Source organism: Papilio xuthus, unplaced genomic scaffold (genome assembly GCF_000836235.2).
Source record: "Papilio xuthus unplaced genomic scaffold, Pxut_1.1 DF827714.1, whole genome shotgun sequence".
Taxonomy (NCBI): Eukaryota; Metazoa; Arthropoda; class Insecta; order Lepidoptera; family Papilionidae; genus Papilio; species Papilio xuthus.
In genome coordinates, this window is record NW_013530935.1 from 6628738 (window position 1) to 6652440 (window position 23703).

The window sequence follows — 23703 nt, forward strand, 5'->3', positions numbered from 1 at the left end:
TTTGTTGATATCAAACTTACGTAATAAAGTTAATTAAAATAGTGTAAACTATCAATGTTATCGATAGTGATTAATTCGAATATTCCCATCTCTAGCCATCAAAGCCGGCACTAATAGGGTCGTGTAGGCTGATCCGCGAACAGCGCGAGCTAATATTGATTGGTGTGCAGCCTGCGTGCTACCTGACTATTGCCAACTATGAGATACAAACATACTGATATCTTCTACTTATATATACAGTAACAGTTGGCGAAGATGATGCTAATTCTTACCGCAATGTGATTATAACATATATTTTTATTGTTTCAACGAACAATGAAAGCCCACGGTAAGATTAGGTTTTATGAACTATTTATGCCTTTAATGCTATTGTTTCTAAAGTGATAATTTGTACAAAACAAAAAGAAATCTTTCGTCAGTCATTTTAGTCTAAAAAGAATGTTTTATTTCCAATTATTATATACTTTAGATTATGTATTTCATTTCATCAGAAATTCAGTAACATAATATTGAGAAGAATGGCTTTACTATTTTTCTGTTCATAATAAATTCATTCACGAAACAAGAGTCCGAATATTTATTTAGTTATTCAAATATGAAATCTACGACATTTCGATAAAGTCTATATTTGCTGTACCGCATGGTCATTGTAGCCTGGAGGGTATACTCGCCGTTGTTATAGGAGCAGAAACATCCAAAGGGAATTACGAGTCTGTTTGCGGACAACGGCCCTTGTTTTGCTTTTTGCTAACATTTTCTCTTATTGGAATAATATTTTAGATCACTAACAACTCAATGTTTATAAATGTTAAATAAAACATACCTGATTACCGTACAGCTCACATATCAACTTTATTTAAGCAGTAATTAACACTAAGAGCCTTCCTTAGTGAATTAAGTAATTAGGAGTGTAGCAGTTAATCAAACAACGACAAAGATAATGACAGGGATATTGATATTGTTTTTTTTTAATACATTTCCCCAAAAACCAACTGTAAATGTCAACTGGGTGGGATGTAGAGAAAAAAATGTTTTTCAAAGTTGTTCTAAATTTAAATAAGAGTACTAATTAATAAATAAATAAGATATAAATTTTTAGAAAGTTATTTCCTTGTACTTAGACTACAGGAAACCGGAAACTCATTAATAAAAGCCTGATCAACACATCCGCGTTTGATTGGTAATTTAGTTTACTTGTTGGTTTTTATTGCTGCCAAATTAAGTAGCAATTAGTTAATTTACTTATTGTAAACTTAAATTAAACGACACAAATAAGATTTTTCTTAGCCAATAAACATGTTTAGATTAGCGTAGAATTAGCTTTTTATTAAAGGAACCTAAGGAAAATATTAGCAATATTAATGAAACGCAAAAAGTTACTATATCAATTATTATGGCTAAATTTGATTGTGATATTTGTATAATTAATTAAATAGTTATGTTACAATACAGTAGTGTTTGATTTATAATGTGCAACTTACTGTAATTAATTCGTGCAGGTCAAAGCAGAGAATGGAGATCTGTTTGCTTTGTAATACAGATCCTAAATGAATTAGCCATTGCGTAATCGAGTAGATTATTACAATTGGATAGGCTTACGATAAATTATAACAGTTAATTGTTATTGAATTATGTTTTTGGGATCAAAGTAAGTTATGTAAACCAATTAAGTACTATAAGTAGTATTAATCTGCTCGTAATGTTTATTTTTCTGTACAAAACCTAAATCATCACGAACTGGCAGTAGGCTACGGTCAACTGCCTGTCAACACTGGACAAGTGCACACACTTTTTCTTCTTCACTTCACTTCTTCGCACATATCTTTGAATTTCTTCTCACATATGTGTGTAGATATGTGTGTGAAATAGAATACACATTCTTACATGGCGGTATTCGACCAAGGACTTGCAGATTACAAGTCAAGTGCTTAACTCCTGAGCCGCCGAATAGTTATATGCAGTATATTTGGAATTCCTCGGTCTTAGTAATTGCAGGAAACAATATCATAGCGCTCATAGCTGACCTATACACCAAATAAGCTGCGAGATTAGCGATATCGATAATTAACAGGTACATCCCTAGATAGCGGGCACAATTAGCGCGGCTTTGACATGTCACACATAGCGCGGCATTGTGTCATCCGCCCCGCACACCCCCCGCACACCCCCGCGGGCCTCTAATGCGCAATCAATAATAATTATCATCGTGTTTGCGAGCAAGTGGATTGCATTGTGTTGTTATGTTAAGGTGCGCCGCGGTGACCATGCTTACAACCGGACAAAATCTCCAATTTAAAGTGTTATCTACTTTTTTGAACATATCATTTCATTTACAACATAATGTGGTTTCACTATAAAACATAACGCGAATTTTTCAATAGCGTTTTATTAATATTTTCAATGTGTAAATTAAGTAAATGAAATTGAGACCATCCGGCGTGCGGCTACAACATGGTGACAGTAAATGTTGTCACAGGGCCGGAGTCAAATGTCGCATGTTAGTTGGATTAATTTGCGCGGCAATTAGGCGGAAGTGGCGCTCTGTGCTGTGTTTGCTCGTCTGTCTGTCTGTCTGTCTGCGTCTGTGTCAGCTGTACAGCCGGATAGTAATGAGCGTATGTTTGCTCGCTAATTAACCTTTTGTTCACCGTCTTAAGTCTGTCGTATTATTTATACCTCCTTAGTAATTTTTGACTTTTCGTACAGTAATGGCAATTTAACTCAGGTCTTATTATGTTATGATATTATAAGTACAATTTTGTTCTGGCTGGTTTTTTTTATGTAAAAAATTATTCATACAACGAAATTGACTTTAATTTACTTTAAAAGCAATAAAAGAGCCAAATTTAGTGAAAGTTTGCTTAAATAATAAGTCAAATAAAAATAAGTGAAAGTGTTTTATCAATTTAAAACTTTCCCTTAAGTTTTTTTTTTTATTAGTAAATTATTGATAATAACATTTATAAAATTTATTCGTTATAATAGAAATATATTTACTGATACGTATAATTCCTATTAATAACACTTCCTTAATAACCACTATGACACCATGACACCCACTGTGTCGTTTATTGTAGTCACTTAACACTCGAAAATAGTAATAACTGTGGCAATAAAACTTGAGCAAACAGCGGCTACTAAGCGACCGATAAAAGCAACTCCTAATGTTACCTACGACTTGGGAACATTAATTAAGGATTCCATGACTCCCTGGAGGTCCGGCTTTAATCTGAATTACTCCTCATATTGAAACTGTTGTTGTGTTTGTAACATTAATTATGTAAGAAAGATAATCCTCATTGTACGAATTGAATAAACTAGTTACTTAAGTTTAATTGCAACCTCTATCGAGCTTGTGATACTGAACAGTTAACGTTAGCCAATATTTTAGTCTCTTATTGCTGCACATAATTAGTGTTCTCCTTTATCGACTGAAAAAATTACACTAAGGGCCTTCTTTAGGATTTAATTACGAGTGTTGAGTTCCGCAGTTATATTTCTAAGTAACGTAGGAGACGTACAAGAATGATGTGTGGTGAACGTTTATCGTGGTAGTGGCGCGGGGTGTGCTGGGCGCGGGGTGCGGGGTGTGGGATGCGCGGGGTGCGGGGTCCCAGTGCGTTTCGCTAACGCAACATCAATCCCGAGGGAATCAAGCCGTGTCGCCTATTAATTCATCCGCCGACGTATCGATTGTGTGCAGGGCTGTACAACACTAAAATGATTAATTGTTTTACAATAAAGTTCATTTTTCAGCTTTTTGCATTGTAAGCTTCTATAAAAATCCTTGTTTAGTTACTTGTTAAATAACAATTCTTATCACTTTTCTCATTTTAACGACTAAAAATAACGCACAAATCTAACAGATTATTATTTTATTTGTAGAATACTTATATTACAATATTCAGTTTTACAATGAAAGTTTTCCATCCGGAAAATTGGAAACATCTTCAGGGTTTTCAGTTTCCGTTGTTCAAACAATAAAATTTTAACTAATTCTAATTAATACAAGATATTAAAGTTAGTGTATAGATAAGGCTTCGCAGCCCTGACTCCGGGGCTGGCTCCGGGGCTGGGTCCGGGTCCCGGGGGCGGGCATCGATCAGCTCGTAATTAACCGTTTGTTACTCGATACATTTGTGTTATCCCACACGCACACATACACACACGGATTATATTACTGAACACATTTGATGCGGGGCGAGGGAAGGGGGGAGCGAGGGGGGGGTTCAACTGTAACCACAACAATTGTCTTAACGATTGTACACTGTACGTTGCGCATATTTTTGAATACAAATTACAATAAGAACAGTTTGCATAGAACTGTACGTTATTTAAGTTTCGCAATAGTTTCTATTACCTAATTAAGTTGACAACTTTGCCATTTGATTTAGCAAGAGTTAGTAAAATTAATAAACATTGTATTTAGAAGAGCTTTTAATATTTTCCAGGTAAAAATATGGTTTCAAAATAGAAGAACGAAATGGAAGAAGAAAGACAACGTGACGAATGCGGAGGTGGCAGAAATAAAGCAGCAGAACAAGCCCATCGGAGAAGAGAAGAAGCCAGAGGATGTTAAAGAAGATCCGCTAGCACTAGACATGTCTAAGAAGAATTGTAATAAAATATTAAACGAGAAATTAAGAAGTACAAAGCAATTAGTGCAGACTGTTGTCCCTAAACCTAGGAGGGTAGAGAAGGGGGTAGTTTTAGAAAGTATATGTGACTCAAATGATATAGAAAGTAGAATTTCAATAACAAAGATAACTAACAAATTATCTAATACTGAGCTGGCGGGAGAGAACAAAGTATCAGTTAAAAGTTTTAGTCCCGAAGAAGTTAAAGACATGAAATTTGATAATCTGAGTAGGGACGTCGAAATGTGAGGGCTTTAAGTTTATAGATCGTGAGCCCTTTGCGAAATCTCATAGCTTTTAGCTAGAATTTTTTTCCTACTACTACACCTATCCTATTACTACATGAAACTCAAAGCCTTACTTAAGTATATTACCTGTATCTTAGAAAAAAGACTTATTTTCAACTATCTTAAAAAGTATCATCAAAAAGCTTTCAAATTAGATTTCCAACAAAGAAACAATGCTTATAACATATTAGGAGATTTCGCGATGGCGTCCACGATATAAGTAAATTAAGTCGGACAAAACAAGTATACGATAAGAAACATAGAAGACACCGTCCGTCCGACGCGAGGCCACTGCACGTCAAATAGTCAAAATAACATTTCTTTGAATCAAATAAATCTGTATATATTTATAAAATCAGGAGATAATTTGAACGCTTTTGCTATTTCGTGTGTTCTGTGTACTAACAATTACGTTTGAATGTTTGTTATACAAAATGTATTTATGTGTACGATTGTTATGTAAAAAAAAAACATGATTCTCTTATTGAGATCAAATCAGTACAAAATTATATTCTATAAATTATTCATGTTTATTATAAATTGGCGTAATGAGAAATAATGATACCAAATTGATTGATAAATAAACATTTTGCAAGATCATTTAGAAATGTTACTTTATGCACAAATCGTCTAATGAATACAGTTACATCTTACTTGCATAACCCGTAACTTATACAGGGTGTCCCAAAAGGTTACGTACATAGGAAGGGGGATGATAGAAATGGTCACAAGGGTCACCAGAAAAATAAAATAAAAATTCCCCTATGGGTATTAAAAAAAATAAATTGCATATTTTAAAAAGTTAAAATTTTACACCTTCTGGGGCAATTTTAATTTTCTTTAAAATCTTTGTTAGTTGTATTGTTTTTTTTATTTCATATTGATAAAGGTTTATTGACGATAACATAATAGATTGGTTACAAAATTGCCCCAGAAGGTGTAAAATTTTTAATATTTTAAAATATGCTCTTTATTTTTTTACTACCCAGAGGGGAATTTTTATTTTGTTTTTCTGGTGACCCTTGTGGCCACCCCTATCATCCCCTTTCCTATGTACGTAAACCTTTTGGGACACCCTGTAGAATTCTTTTCGTTGGACCCGTCGATACATTATTATATCTTTGCTATTCCTAAACATAATCTAAAAAGTTTTTTATCATTTACTTTCTATGTAATAAGACGTTACATTCGTTACCATTTCAATTTTTTGTTCCTACTAAATGCTACTGAAAAACAATAAAACATTGAATGGTCATTCAGTACAATACTTTAATTTGGTTTTTGCAGTAAATAATATAATATAACCATAAGAAATTATGTGTTCAAAGTTACTTGTGGACGTGAGATTATGTCAAAGCTAAGAAGAATCTTGCAAGGAAACAGTTTGATGAATTTAAAATTAAATAAATTAAAATAAAACTTGCTCATTTTTTTCAAAATATAAAAAAGTTAACGCAATGAGAAGTACAAAAATGTACAATAAATTAAATAAGAAAATCATTTGAATGTTATTATTAAATAGAAGTTTTTTTTTGCTGAGATTTAAGTTATTTTGTGCAATAATCGCTCTAATTTATTAGTTTCATAAGTACTTATTTTGCAAGCACTGAATATCGTTTGCTCTCTGTTTATATAAACAGTTATATACCTATTATGTATAATAATTTAAGTACCAACAAGTATACGAATTACTTAGTTAAGTTTGCTGGAAATGAAACTACAACTTTCTTGTTAGTTAACGAACTAAATTTATGTATCACCACTAGATGGCGTTATTATGAAAAGTATTTTTTCACATCTTTTAAAAGCCGTTATATGATTTTAATTTCTATATATTGTTAACATAAAAAATATCTTAGAAAAAATAACGATTTTTCCCGCGCTTTTGATCTCACTTTACCAACTTAATCGGTGAAATGTAACAATATATAACATTTCTGAAATTCAATAAAAAGATTAAATAAACCTGAAGTATTTGTAGATTATCATTTGTTTAAATGAATGTAAACAATACAATATATTTATCAATTCATATCAAACAAATGTATACGACAAAATAAATATTTATACGACTAACTTATTTAAGTAACTTGAACAAATATGAAAATTAGAGATTAATTTCGTACAAAATAATTATATACTCTTAGTTAATTTTGTACATCATAAGAGCTCAATCACACGAGATGCTTCAACTCGTGTGGATGAGATCTTATAAAAGCTTTGAAGAATTATTAGCGTAAGTGACCACAACTAGCTCAATACATTTGGTCGGAACGCGTATGTTGAGTTCGTTTGCGCACATGTCTGTCTGTTTGCTTCCTATAGCTGTAAGTCCAAATTGTACATTTATCTATTAGCTCGAAACAAATTTAGTTTTAGACGTTTTCAAGAGCGTATTGATACTGAAGTAGAGTCTAGTATTATAGATTAACGGAATGAAAAAATAAATAGTTTTCCAGAAGTAATTTGTTTTATTATACAAAGACACAATGATATTAAAAATAATTAAGAAAGAAACAATGTAAATTCAGTACTGACCGCACTTTATGCGTTAAAGAATGTGCTTCATAAATAAAAGCTTGCCCCATCCTCTCTCTCGCAGCCGCGAATTTGTTTTGATAGTTTGAAATTATTCCTGTAGATGGGGTGATCTGAAGATTATACAACGGTTCTGCCATCTGTCGGCGATAAAGTACCATGTTATGTAGTTTGCATACTTTAACGGTGTTCCTTTGAAAAACACAGAATAGAATGATACACGTTTGGAACGAAATTGATTGTTGTGAAACAGCGCCATCTATATTTCCAGTTTAGAATGACTTTTACAAAGTCGTCCAAGCGAAGAAAGAATTGGAAAGAAGATTCGCTACATCTGTCCATAGATGGCGCTGATTTGTATATTGCAGACTGCCTGGAAATCAAATAAGTGTAGTTTGTGTTGCTAGTAGATAGATGGTAACACCATTATCCAAATGATAGTAAAATTTGAATATTACTAACAAAACTTTTAATAGTTATTAATGAATCGTTTTAATTAATATATTAAAGAAATATAAAAGACTTCCTGATCGTAACATAGAAGGGTAGAACTTTTTTATTTTATTTAAAATGTTACAGTTCGTACATTTGTTCATTCGCTTGAAGCAGTAAATTAAAATGTATTTCTAATTTAATAATACTTTTAAAAGAAACAGTTTAACTATTGTAATATGTCCTTGGCGTAACATTTCTGTTCGTTTATGTGGCCCAGCATTTTTTGAATGTCGACACCATGAGGAACCTGCAAGCGGTGAACGAGGCATCGTAGTGGTAAGTTGCATTATAAAGTAAATGGTGTGGGGGATTATATTTCTGGTATCAATCAAATGCAAAGATTTATAACAATCAATGTATCAAATGTCTAAAGCAGTTGCATCAATTAGCACAATGATTTCGTTTGAGGAGGATCTCTTCGCTGGCAGGTTGGCATTACTTGGGATTATCTCCAACAAGCCTGTTGCCCGCCGGGGAGTGGGGAAGGGGGGCATTTGTCCAAGACCCAGAGATAACTAATCTTACGTACTGTTAAATTTGTCTTTTCAACTCACTTTTAAACATTATTATGTCGTAAAATAATCTAACTATTTCAATACTATGTATTTAATAGACTCTGAAGTCAGTAGGTGGATCTGGTTGGAGCAACTCTTTGAGTGTCTCTTTGTGCTTAGAGCATTAGCGTAAATTGCTAGAAAACATATAGATGCATTAACTTTTACTAGTCGCGGATGGGTCGATATGCAAATATATTCATAGATTCGCGAAATTTCCTTAAAAAAAAGTTCTTCTTCCAGTATTCATTTATTGTTTAAAATAAAAATCTTACGTCAAAAGTCTGTGCATTTTTCCGGTGTACTTTATGTCGGTGTCAAATCCTTGTTAACAGGGGGCGCGGGTGCGGGCGGTGTAAACGGATGGCTCATTTTATGTTATCAAAATTTCCACCTCGTGTGAATCCCTCCCACTAGTGACAAGTAGGGTGACAATGATAACACTTCTTTGTAATTTGGGCTCACGTATTTTTACTTCATATTATGTTATGGTAGGATATACGGTATTTTAGAAAATAAAAGAGTTTATATTTACTATAAATATAACTTTATTTAATAGCTTTATTTTATTAAATAATAAAAACTTAACATTTGACTAACCGACGTACCGAATGTTCGTTCGAGTTATATTGATATAAATTTCAACAATTTACATATCAGGAAAAACGGCCTTCACAGCGTACAAGATATAAATAAAATTATGTTGTTTACCATATTTTAGGAGATGAAGTACATCTATCAACATTATAGCCTGCTTATGAACAAAAACTGAGACTTAAAATTGAAATTTGTAACTGATATTTCAATTGTCCTAGTCCTAGTTGTAGAAGTATTGACGTGTGGTCACCGCGCGCGGTGCGACTTGATGACTGATCGCCGCGATTACGCCGAGCGTCGGATTAGCCCCAATTTTAAATTGTTGATTACTTTCCTCCCCCCCCCTCCCCCCTTCAACTGGTCCCTCCCTCCACTCACCTAGCACCTGTCCTTTCTCCTCCTCCGCGACTTTCCGCGAATCCTCGCTCCAATGACAGCTTGTTAAAAAATTTAAATTGCTCGCCATCAAATTTGTAAGAATTTATTTAACAATTATATTTATCTTACTTAGATAATATAAATATAATAGTTGCAAACATCAACTTTTCCGACTTAACATTACTTACGGGGAGTTTCAAAATTCATATATAAAACATAATATCTCTGATTATTTCAAACATGATGACATGGATGTTTTATACAAAGATTTTGGTTTCAAAAACCCACGGTTAGTCGTTCAAAAATAGAATATAAAAAAACAAAAGAATAAAAGTTTCCTGCACACGTGCTGTGATGTAATTTTTTAAATGAAGATATAAGTTGTTGTAATTAAGTGGCACTCAGAGGGGAAAACAACACATCCCCTCGCAGGGTCCGGCCTGAGCAGCGATTATACGTGGCTCGGGGTCGGAGGCTAATTGCCGACGCGACGGTAAATCTTGTGACCGACGCCGGCGAGGACCTTACACTTTATCACATGTGGAACTGATACATTTGTACTAGTTCACTGGATAACAATTAAATATACAATAATTAACATTTCTTAAATAGTTAAAAACATTCATAATTGCCCCTTTTAATAAAAATTTGTAAAATTTTGTTTTATCAAATAAAAATGATTAAGGGATGAAATAAATAACGGGTCGCTTTTCCGCGCTATAAATAAACATTAGCAATCTGTTTTATTCAATGTTATCGATTTAAATATCTGGGCCGATATCAAGAATCGAATAATGATTTCTGTCGTAAGCCTATAGATTATAATCGCTATTCAAAGACACGTATAATGCGTTATAATTTGTCAACAAACCGTTTAACATGAATGACTTCCAGTTCAGTTGACGAACACCTTTAGCACAGAGCACCGAGCATAGAGCAGACAGCACAGAGCACAGATGTGCCAACACAATCACACGTACCATTTAGCTTTGCAATTGTCGCCGGCAGATGCAAGCGCCGCGCAAAAAAAACACGTTTAATGACACAAATATAAGATTATTGTTGACTTCATAATGATTTGCGTTATTACTGCTGCCCGCTATATAACAGTTTTAACTATAGATTATAGACGTTATTTGTAAAATAGTAAGAGTAATTTAATAGCTTCTATTCTTGAACACAATTAATATTTTCCAAGAAGAAACATAGGACAAGTTTTGGTATTTGTATGACAAAAGTTAGTTTCCTATGTGTTCTTCCAGGCTATACTCTATATCTATGCAAATTTTAATAGAGATTCTTGCAGACGTTCTGAAGATACCTTCATACAAATATCCATCCATTTTTAATATTAGTAAGTTTGTTATATTTCAAACAATAACTATTCATATGTTCCAAATAAAAACAGCTGTACATTCATTCAATATGGTACTCCTAAGTCTGCATCCTGATAATATTTTTTTTATAAAAATACATAATACGATGTATCTGAAACGTCAATAGAAATGATCTGGCTAATAGTAACATTGGCCGAACGTTTCCAGTTTCGCGCGCATTTACGATTTGGCGGGAACTATGGTGTTAATCCCATTCAAGCCGCACGCACGTAATCCGATTATTTGTAATAGATCCCGACCACTTTTCACACCATTTGTCCCTAAACATTCAATATACGAGGGACCAACAAACTATCACATCACTTTATCTAATCCCTATTTCAAAGGTGTCAAAGTTCACTTTCCTTTGATTTTATGTATGTGAAGTTTAATTTCTGTATAATGTAAAATCCACACAACCGATATTGATAGGCGTAATATGATTTCTAACAAATTCCATGACATTGACGTCATCGTGATGTGCTGAGCGACAGTTTCGGGAATGAATCCCAACTCACAAACATTTGTCCTGTTTATTTGATGTCTGCTTACACATTATTATTAATTAAACTGATTTTACAATATGGTATAGTTGTTAATGCTATTAACTTGTGTTAAATAACAAAATTGGACTGCACAATAGAAGAATTATTGGCATCTTACTAATATTATAAATGCGAATGTTTGAATGGATGTATGTTAGAAGGTATCTCCATAACGGCTGTGTGGATCTCGCTTAAATTTGGTATAGATGTAGAACATAAACTGGAAGAACACATAGGTTCCTAATTAAGGTTTTTTCGGACGGACCCGCGTGTTAACTGTTTTGCTATCACCGTTTTGAAATACATTATTTAATAAAAAAATGGTTGTATAAAACCCACAGATAATATAATACTATACTGGTATTCTTGACTTTGCATGTATCCTTGACTTTTAAATCAAAAAGCACCTTTTAGTTACGTGTAAATGAAAAGTTTTGTGAAGCTGGGTATATCTGAAGCTGTGCGGTGTCGAGGTTATCAAACGACAATACATAGCTCGCTGATCTGCTTATCAACGTAAATTATGTCCAGATTATGACAATAAAAACTTATAAAATAAATATATTTGTTTACGCCGCGGCTCGCGCACTGCTCAGATGAAATAAAGCTTGGCTTTTATGCAGTTTGTAGAACTTACTATTCGTTAAAAGTAAAGTTAACAAGATTCACGAAACTTTACTTTTCCTTTTAGTATCTGAAGCTGTTTTGTGATTTTTATACAAGATAACTTTTTTCTTACATTTAATTAAACATATTGAACAGAGCGGTAGTGAAGATTGCTTCACGTTAGAGACGTTTTCCGTCTTTTTCAGTCTTTTGACTTAGCAGGTACGTTGACATCATTCTGAATTAAATAAATAGTTACAAGACATTTTGATACTAGTGTTCATTTATAGCTTGACCAGAAATATAAAACACATTATGAAAAAATGTATAACTTCACAATGTGAGGTGGTTTAGGCACACCACGACTGGAATTTTATTTACCTGATCAGGCTGTACCAGTCACCGCTGCTATATTATTGCAGTATTATTGATATTTTGTCAGTATAGCACCATGTAAACCTGCACTAAAGATTAAGTGGGTAGCGTAGTATGTAACCGGGCACGAGGCGTTGTGTTATGAACTTATTGTGGTCTCATCGCTCGCTAAGTAACCGCTTATTTTAATGCAATAAAAATATTTGTTTCCGTCTTTGCTGCAGGCAGCCATGTTTGTTTGTTTTGTATTTACGTAACAATGAAGGTTTTATGATATTTATTTGTAATAGTTGTCTTTATGTGATGTAATTGTGACAGGTTTTAGAATATTAGATGAATTTTACATAACAAAAAACTCCTCACTCATACTTTACAAAATAGTGGTGTAAAGTTAAATCTTTGTATTTTAAATCTTACTTAACAAGATGAGTCTAAGTTGTACTTAAATTTTGATATTCCATAGAAGTTGTCACGACTTAACATTAAGTGTAAGTAACTCTTTTTATAATATTTTGACTTCACTGTGACATACTATAGTACAATTATCACTCTTAAGTTATAAGCTTTTAGTTTGATAGAAGAATGCAAGAGTTTCTGAAAAACCTATATTTTAGAATTGAAACCATACTTATCTACACGAGAAAATATAGCAACTTTCAAATCAAGTAACTATGTACAAAGAACAAATTATTTTCTCTAATTTAAAAAGATGGTATTAAATTAAAATAAATATCCTTAAGGGTCATTAATTGAGCGGGTTTGTCGGAGCTAAGGAGCAGGCGGGCGCAGGTAGCGAAGTCTGAGCGCAAAGAGAGCAAGCGGACTGAGCCGCGCCGCGCCGTGAGAGCCGAGCCTGATAAATGAGCCGCCATTGTCGGCTACCGGTCTTCACTGGGCCGAGGCTCGCGGGGGCACAGGATCGGTTCTGTACTAATAAAAATGATAATCATGATTTCTAATAGAAAACTTTTAAACACAACCATCTTCTTGCAGATTTTTAACGTACGGACTATCAATCTTGAGATCCTGAGTTCGAATCCCATCATTTCACTAATGTATGAACCAAATCCCACCACAAACTTTGGATTTTATTGCATTTAAAAGTTGCGCTAAGTTTGAATTGTTGATTATAAATTCTTGTAACCCTTGCACCGCTGTTAGAGCCGGTTACCATGTCGGCCTACGGAACCCTAGAAGTATAAAAATAAAAGTATTCCGTTCTTTTGTCCGGCGGTGTATTAAATGTTAAAAGTAATGCCTCAGAGTTTATTGACGTGTCCATATAAAGCTTTTTATATCAATGTATACCTTTTTATCATTTTTTCACTAACTCATTAGTTATGCCTTAATGCTATGCGATCTAGATTAGGAGATTGCTTTCGGTGATTAGAAAAATGTTCTTCTGTTGATAACAAAAAGCTATTAAAAATAGATATTTTGAGTGTTATTTTGGAATAGTTACTTATTTTGGAGTGAAACCTAAAAGTAACTAATTAAAAATTGTCAACGAAATTTCTTTGCTCTCATCAATATCGCAAGCAAAAAAGAATGAATACAAATAGATCCATTAAGTGGTACATTAGTTTGTACAAACAAGACGACCTGTCTGTCTGTCTGTCTGTCCGTGCGTGTTGTGTTAGGACGAGCGCGTCATCGCAGGCCGCGGAGCGACATCTCTTCCTGTCTCCGCGCCCCCCCCTCTCCCTCCACTTGTTACCTCCAGCCCACATGTACACGTATCGGTTTATCAAATAAATACATTCTCACGCATTCCAGAAACACAGACTATTCATATTTGAGGCAAAAGTTATTAAATTAGAATAATTTGTAAAACACTGGACTTAGTTATTAAGCAAAAAACTTATAAAGTGCTTTAATTATTATAGATTTTAGTTGAAAAATGTTAGACTTCACCAGAACTCAAGCGCAGAGCGCGGGACGCTGACAAATCATGATTATTTAAACATAGTTATGTGAAGACTTCTGAAATACGATCTTGTCGTGTGTAACGTGTATACCGGAAGGGGTATTGCTGATTGTACATATTTAAATTAAAAACATACTATTTTATATTCACGTGATGTCCATAATATCAATCACCGACGGTCAAAGGGTTAAACACGTGTTTAACTAAATAGTGTGTAACTGTATATATTTACAACATTATAATATTTAAAAGGGTAATATTTAAGGAAGTAAAAAAAAACTTCTTTCGAGAATAACGCGTTCTTTAGTATTTTCTAAAACATGAATAGTTTTATAAATAACTTAATAACAGTACATTAACCAACAAAAACATAATATTATTAGTAACATGAGTAAATGTAACGTTACTTCAACATCCGATTTGTCCATTGTCAGACATTACAAATAAGTGCCACAAATTTAACTTTATGAAAGAAGGAATTAATTTCCGACGCACAATATCAAACACGCATTGTCCGCTGCACACGTTATTGCAAAATATCCTGGTCAATACGTATCCGTGTCACTTTACTCACTTTTTTTTTACCTGAATCTACTATTTCCTAAATTCAATGAACGTCCGTACTATTGACACAAAGCACCGAACCGGAAATGTGCCGTAATATATAGGATAAAGAATTTTTTTTCTAAATATCGGCTCACCTTTTCGTATGAATGAATGCAGTCCATTGACTGACTTCTTCAAAAGTCTCGTTTAAGGTTTTTTTATACGTTATTGGTCACTCGAAAACTTATATGAGTGAATTTAATATGGTAAGTCGAGGGTTATACGACACGTGATATATTTTATTACTTTAAAGTTATTTTACTATTGGGTAAGCTCACTAATGAGATAAATTATTCCAATTAAGAACTGGTGAAACTTTTTTTTCTTAACACTGGTTGGTTATTTTACTTTTTTGATTTCGTCAGCTATGCATTTTCTTTACTACAATATGACCTTGTATTGTTTTGTTTCTTAGCTGATCTACAGTCATATTGATTTAGAAAATTTTTTAGCTTTTAAATTCCTCACAAAAGTGTTTGGTTTAAAGCATTTTACTTAGCATCCTTGAACTTTGAGGTTAGCTTAAGACATTGCCTTGTTATATATATCGCACAATCTAGAAGATATCAAATAAATTTAACAAACAAGAAGTAAAATAACAACTTAAAGCAATTAAAAATAACACTAAATAGTATACTGTAGGCCAAGTTTATAATCAGATCAATTACACAATAAAGCAATAAAAGGTACACAAATCGTAACCCACAAAGGATGTGCATAGAGCGGGGGTCGCATTGTCCGTCCGCGCGTTTGTACCTGCGACTTCCTTCCTACAGGCCGGCTATACATTACCTTTGAATAACATTCCTCCTACTGACAGATTGGGACACTTTCACACCTAATTTACCACCTCTTTATACCCTTAATATAGGGTCGTAAATACCTTGGCAATAGTTAACTACAAATGACGTATTACTAATTTATTTCTGCGTATCTCATACACCTTATTTTCTATGTCGTAAGATTTACTTTAGTGAAATGAATGTGTTTTGAAATTTTGAAAGTTATTTCTATTGAATTTTTGGTATAGATACGTACGAGTGGTGCCACGCTGTCTGGCGACCAGTTTTTGTCGCTTTTTTTACTCTGCCGACTCCTAAATGTTAACTTTCTTAATGATACGTGTTGATGATAGGAGACGATTAGGGTTTTGGAAATGTTTATTTTTAGAGAAATTAATTAATCATAAAGATCGCACAGTACTTACCGACACGATGTGTAGAATTTAAATTATTGAAAGACAGAATTTTAGAAATTCAAAATGTATACTAAAGCTAATGATATCGAAAATTCAGTAACGTTTATTAACAAGTTGTTTGGTTGTCTAAGAAAATAACATTATTGTCCTCTTGTAAGCTTGATGCTCGATGAAATAATCAGCTGAGTTTTTATGCGAATGTTTACTATGTGTACTCTTTAGTATAATATTGTTCTGTGTTCTAACATAAGGCTGTTACCTTATTAGCCAATTTTTATTATGAAGAAAGTACTAGAAATTGCGAAAGCTTTCTAAATGAATCTATCTCCTTACCAATATCTTAACTATGAGCAATTCAACTGTAGAACTCTCTTTAAGAAATAACATTATAAGGATAGATTTCATTTGTCTGTATACTCCATTTTATTGTTACATCAAAAGACTCGAGACTTTCTCATCCGATAGACGAGAGCTTAATACTTTGTGCGAGTGAGACGGAATGTTATTAAAGTGAGAAGTTGTATGTCCCCCTCTCTCTCACACACACGTCGGCCGCGCTAATGATGGCTGTGTTATTAATAATTAATGTTATAATGTGTCAGGTTGTGTAGGGTTGTCACATTACATATTGTGGAAGTATCGATAAAAATTATTTTAATGTCGATATTAATATAAAAGTTTTATTGTATTACCAAAATATTGACAAAATGAATCAGGGTATAAATAAAAAAAATATATTTTTGATGAGTTACCGAGACATTAATGTGCAATTTATATATTACATTCGTATAAATAATACACTGTATTAAAATTAATTTAAAAATAATAAGTATCAAATTAGACATGTGACAAAATGTTAAAAATAAGATTGGGTAAAATTATGCCTACGCTATTGTCTATTTTATCTATATATTTGACATTCGATAAAAATACGTTAGTAACTATCGATATATTGGGCAGCCCTAGCTTGCTGCGGCCAGCGCTATTTCACACAAAAACTTATCGATAATCCTTTTTGGCTACCGGTTTTCTCACTTTTTTATTATACGGTATTACGGAGCCGTTTTGAACACTTGATTAATTTCCCGACGAAGTGCTTATGTTCTGCGCAATAAAGGTTATAATCACTGTACGTGGAAATGTTTAAAAATAGATTTAGACGAATGTAGTTATTAATGCAAGATTTATTGATTTATTGAGGTTGCGGGCCTGTGGGCCTGGCGCGCTGGGAGCGAGGCTTTATGGCCGGGATGGGTGACCGGATGTGGACTAATGAGCAGGTGAGCTACACGCGTTTTCTATAATATTATTCACTACAGGATAAATATTTTTAACTAGGTAACAATTTAAAAAAATTCAACAACTTTGTACTACAAATAAGACGCACTCTTATTCTTGCAAGCCTTCGACCTTTGATAACCAATCTTGGTGTTTATAGTTATGTCAATTACTTGTACAGTTCAAAGAAGGATGTTACGTAGGACAGCTGCGCTTTTTTTTAATTTGGCTTACTCTATAACAATACTATAGTAATTTACTTAAGGTTAGTTCCGTCTACAAACAGTTGTGTCATGTATCCAATGTCGCGAAGGAAGTGGATATTCTAACTTAAATCAACAGCAAGTTGTCGAGCTGTCACGAAATGTTTGTGTCAGCTGAGACACGTTGCCTCTTATATCCATTTCAAATGTTTTTTGTTTGCCGCTAAAACTATCAACGAAGGAAATAATAAAATTATCCTCGTTTATAGGATTCACTAAAAAACGGGATGTTTTCATTATCTTTTACAATATTTCTTTGAAGCATCTTTAGTTTGACTCTTTTTAATGAATGTGACAATTTTTTTGAATGATTGATATTCGTTACTTAATAAGATTTTGGCGGAAACAAAACGTATTTACATAGAAAGAGGCAAATCATGGAAGGAAATAATTAATGCTGCACTTAAGAAAAAATTTCCAAATAATGTTACCAAAATTATTATTTTTAAAGTTTTTTTTTTACCACATAACTAACCCAACCACAATTATCTAAACTTAACCACCATTTAAAAAGGACATCTGTAGACAGTAGTTAATTCCTCCTCCTTAGCTTAGCCTAGGCTTTACTCTTATGCATTAGTTTAGGTGTGGTCTACGAGGCCTCGTTTGTATTTACGTTTAACAGATTTTATCGTTTTCCAAAGCAAAATAATCCATGGAATTGTTTATGTTATCTATGAGAGTTATACGTGCGTTGCGTGTGCTGGCCGGTGAGCCCAGTCCCGGACTTTATTACCAATCTGAGTGACAATAATCCGTCGCCGGCCGTACGTCTGTCGCAACGCGTCATTAAATCGCCATCGCTTGTCACTCGAGACATAAATAACGACCGCTTCATGACTGTGTGTGTGTTTTTTTTATCTTTTTAATTGTTTATGGCCGGTGTCATGGATAAAATTTCTGAACCGAGGAGTTTGTCTTTAATGAGTAGAATTGAGCATCTATGAAGTATTCAATTTGTCAGATTCTAATGAAAAACCTGAAACCCAATTTGTCAGTGTATTAAGTGTCTTTATGATTGCCAATTTTTAAGTGAACTCACTCGGAACTTACAACAGTTGTCTGTAAATATCTATTCGTCACCTTTTATGTCATATGGTGATCTTCATCACTCCGCACTCACAGAAATCAAGCACAAAGAAAGAATGGCTAAGAAATATTTTAATTTAATTAACATTAGTGTTTAATATTGTATATATACATAGATTATATAGAGGTATGTACAAATGGACGCATTGCATAGCCGAAGTACATTTCTATAATAATTATTACAACTTTCAATACATTTATACGACACGATTTTAAATCGTGTGATCTTATTTCACTTTTGCGACGTTTCAAATAACTTATTATACAAAATGAACAAAATAAAACCAGTTATATTGCTTGCTTTACTACTCTTTAATTTTGTAATAAAAATAATTACTTTAAATAAATATGATCTAAAAAGGCATATAATTTATTGCTAATTTTTACCCTTTACCTAATTATTATATTCTTATAGCATTAAATATAATCGTTATTATATAGTTGTTAGAACTATGGAAGCAACGCGCTAACATTTCCCGCATCGTCCCCGTATCGTGAGTCGTAATAAGCATCCCCCGCTCCGCGCAGTGATGGTGCAAGCCTCACTCATTTACATGTAATAAAACTTGGCATTAAATCCAAGTTTTGATTAATAGCGGCTCACGTCGGAACAGTTAACCCTCCTTATTTATTACATTTTAAAATGTTTTTATGTGTACGCAGCTTTATCGACTGCACCGACCCTCACTGCCTCATCTGACGGAATGTCCACCTCTATTCTTTTCGCTTTTATAGCAGATCATGCCTTAGTGATGAACTTTAAAGTCTAATCTAAAAGTTATAATTAACTAAAAGACAAAAATAGTTTCCACACTAAATAAAACCCTTAACAAAGTTTAAAAAGAACAAGAAATGCAAATTGTATTTGTGATATACAATCTTACTAATATTATAAATCCGAATGTTTGTATGGATGGATGTTTGAAGGTATCTCCAAAACGAGTGCATGGGTCTTGATGAAATTTGTCATAGAGGTAGAGCAAAGTCCGAAACTATAGTTAAGTTTTTCATTAAATCGGTGCGGACGGAGACGCGGGCGCAAGGTAGTTATGAATTAATTTCTTGGCGTTACCTTGACCTACATTGGACTTTGATTGTGTCTCAACACTGGTGAATTTTATAATTAAAATGCACATAATATGAAATGACATTTTCGTCAATTCCCCGCCATCAAATGTCACATCAGGTTAACGTAGTGCTTTACGACTGTATTATCAATTAATTATATTACTATTTAATTATGTAACTAAATACTTTAATAGTCTATCTTATCTTAATGTCTTTTAATTTGGAATATTCAAATGTGAGTAAAAACTAAAGAAGATAAAGTTTGTTTACTTTTATTTTATTGATTAGAAAATAATATAACAGAAATTCTCATTTATTAAAAGTACAAGGGAATTAAAATCTATTTGTGATGTAAATTATTCACTTGTAGATATTAATATTAAAATATTTATGTTATAAATCAGGTTAAAAATAACATAAATTTAAACGTATATGCAAAGGAATTGATTAGTTATTAAAAGAGATTTAACAGCTGTAAATGCAATTACATTCACTTCATCGTACCTCCTCCTATAGCCGTCACAAGAGTTTATGCAACGCCTTAAGGTGGGAACACACTACATCAATTTGAATAGCATTAAAATAATATTTACGTGAGTCATATTTTAACTAACAGCTTTTTAATATTCTTCGTGTGATGAAAAACAGTAATTTTTAATATTTCTATTAAGTACATACTTAGAATTTATTAACAAATATTTACATGTTGAATAAAAAAACTTAATTAGTAGCCTATGTGTTTTTCTACACTATATTCTACATCAATGCCAAATTTCAGCGAGACCCATACAGTCAACAACATCCATCCATCCATCCAAATATACGTATTGATAATGTTAGGAAGACTAATATATAAAATTTTTACTAGTCTTCCTAATATTATAAATTTTATCATCACTCATCTATACAACAACAACGAACATAATATTTAGACATTTCTGAGTACGCTGTTTTTTATACATGTCTATTCTTTCGACCGTTGTAGTCGGGACTCACCTTTATATCCGACTCGTCGACGGGACTTTGTTCTCTCCATAGCGTTTTTAATTGTCATTTATTGCGTTTTACTGCGCGAGTTATTGATTGTTATTAATAAAAGCTTATTGGCGATAATGTTAACGAGCTGCAGGAATCAGTTCTGACCTGAGAACTGACCGGTGATTGAGCCCTTCAAGGTCAAATATGCTTTGAATGGGAAAGTTCAAAACTCAATACCTTTTGTTGTTTGCAGTAATTTAACTATTTACTTAAAATCGTCGTTCATTATTCCGTTTCTTTTTTAATAAAGCTTTTTCTCCACATTAATTTCATTTAATGTTATTAACAAGGAAACTTGAAAGCCGAAGCGGTTTGTTTAGTAACTTCCTGTTCGCACAGCCTGTCGTAGGATAGTCTGTCCTCAGCTTTATTTTTAAACAGTTACAACTTGACGCCTTAAAAAGCAAGCATGCCACTTCCTTGAAAACCGATAACGAATCTACTGTTTCTTTGGTGTTGTAGATATTCATGAGAGTCGGTGACTTCTTTTTAAAAGGCTTAGATGTTTGCTCCCTTCTTTCATAAATAAATTATTAAAATTATACGTTTCTACAGCTCTTTTTGGAGACAGTTAAATAGTAGTTTAGCCCATTATTAGCATGGAACATAAAATAGGTCACAGTTTTTAAAAAACTTAACATTATGAGTATTGATGTCATGTTTTACACAACTCAATATAAAATAGATTGATGTTGGTACGTGGGCCGCAGCATTTACGATATGTTTTATGACATCATTTAGTCATTACATATAATAATATATATTAAACAGTTTATTGTATACCCCTCCCTGCAGCGTCGCAACAAATATATCCTTTTCAATACATTTTTAATGTAACATCAGAATCAAATCATTTATTGACACGATGAAGTTGTTATGTTTACAAGCAATTCATTTAGTTTTGTGATATATTTTATATGTTTTAGACATTTATAAGAGGTAAATTAATCTTTGTTCTGTCTAATCTCGCAGTATTCAATTCAGTAGGGCTAAACAAAGTGTATTCGCTCGAAAGCGATTCCATAAGAAACTTCAAAGATTTATAGAATTGACATAACTTTCGATAAGTCACGTGATTGTCGCGCCTCAGTTTCATTCATTTTTAAATTTCGGTACTGAATCGCTTCATAGCGAATGCACTTTGTCCAAACCCTCTGATGAATGATGAAGTAAACATCACAAGTGTGTTATCTTCTTTACAATCAAAAATAGGATCTTCAATTAAATTGGAATGTAGTATTGAAATAAGTCGGTTTGTCCAGTTTGTGTTTTTATCGGGACATCTAACCTAAACATGATTTGTTTTACGACGTCATTGTTTTAGACGCGCCATCTGTCGGGCGCGCGACATAATTTATAGTGCATCTCTGGCAATAAAGCTGTTTATTATTGACGTGTTTTACTGGACTTGTTTACTGTCCTACAATAAAGTTAAATGTTAGAGCATTGATTTCTGATCGGTCACAGATCACAATCCTATTAACTTCGAGCTTCGTTTGTCAATTTTATTGATACAAACCTAGAGAGATTTTAAAGTTTGATTACATGTTATATGAAACACGCATCAGTAAAATAAAGGTATCATTGTTTTTAAAATATCTTGTTTCTAGTAAACTGTAATCTCTCAATAGTTAAACTGATATAAAAACGGCTAAACACTCATTGGTACTGGTATTACCACTCATCCTGATGAAGGGCCCCCGATGGGCTCGAAACTAGTCGGTGCCGCCACCGGACGAATATACGTGAGTGTTTAGCCGTGTTTATATATCAGTTTAGTATAATGTCACACGAAAGTTTGAATAACTCTCAATAGTTGTATGAAGTCAAGTCAATTTAATATTTGTTTTTCTGGATCGTAGCTTTGTCCACATTTTTCTTTTTCAACGAATTCCTTGAATCCAGAGTGTAGGTTTGGATTGTTTAGATTGGATTTATTATCCTTGTGTCCGCGGGCGACCATCGTATTGTGACTGCGTAAATCAATCGAGGGACAGACAGAAAGACGGATCAATTTCGATGCGCCGTAGTACTTAAGGTAAATCAGACTGTAAATGAGATTTAATTAAAATTATTTCATAACGTAAGCGTATTTGTTTTTAAATCAACTCAGTGTCATCATGTTACTTAATTTTTTTTAAATATATTAGAATTTTATAGTTTATCACAAGTCAGTAAATCTATGTGTGTGCATTCCTTAGTATTGGCCTCCATAGTGAAGGCGGTCGCGTCGTGTGCTCGCTGGGACATTATACCGCGCTTTTATTTACATTTTATAGCTCCTATCCATCCGTTTTATTAAGACATTCGTATCTCTAGTCATTCCAATTAATTTCCCTTAATTGAGCTCTTAATCATATTGATCACATCGCTTAATGTTGTATCGCATTAAAGTGTGTGTTATGTGCATCGTGTGCTGTCAGAAACTTATAAGACCTACAGCAAATACAATTAATTTAATTCTTAAGGAAATAGGGGAATGTTATTACTTTACCTTTTTACATTAAAATACTGTTAAATGAAATAATAACGACATAGTATTTTTTAATTTATATGTGTTTTTTTTCCATCGACATATATCAAAGGTTCCTCTTGTTACAAACGTTATGAGACATGAAAAGAGTACGCTACATATCAGCGTGCACATATTTAACCATCTCCGCTAAAGCCTTGGCGTCCCCCCGCAAGCCCCGACATCCCCCGGCCTCGGGAAATCACACCCGACCAAATTGCGTAACACTCTTCGCCCCCAGTTTAAAATGGAGTCATAAATAAAAGGTACCTAGACGCCGCACCTTATCGCTTGCGGCCCGCGCCCCGAGCCACAACAAATGAAAGAATACCCTCC

The 23703-nt window shown here is 33.3% G+C and overlaps 1 protein-coding gene across 1 annotated transcript in view; it reads left to right on the plus strand.

Annotated features, from left to right (window-relative positions):
• The window catches only part of LOC106116867 (uncharacterized), a 42210-nt gene extending 36824 nt beyond the window's left edge, over positions 1-5386 (plus strand). Inside the window, exon 4 of the mRNA XM_013310917.1 lies at positions 4452-5386. Coding sequence (XP_013166371.1) covers positions 4452-4886 — 435 coding nt within the window. The 3' untranslated portion in view covers positions 4887-5386. The remainder of the gene's footprint in view (positions 1-4451) is intronic.
• Positions 5387-23703: the final 18317 nt, after the last annotated feature.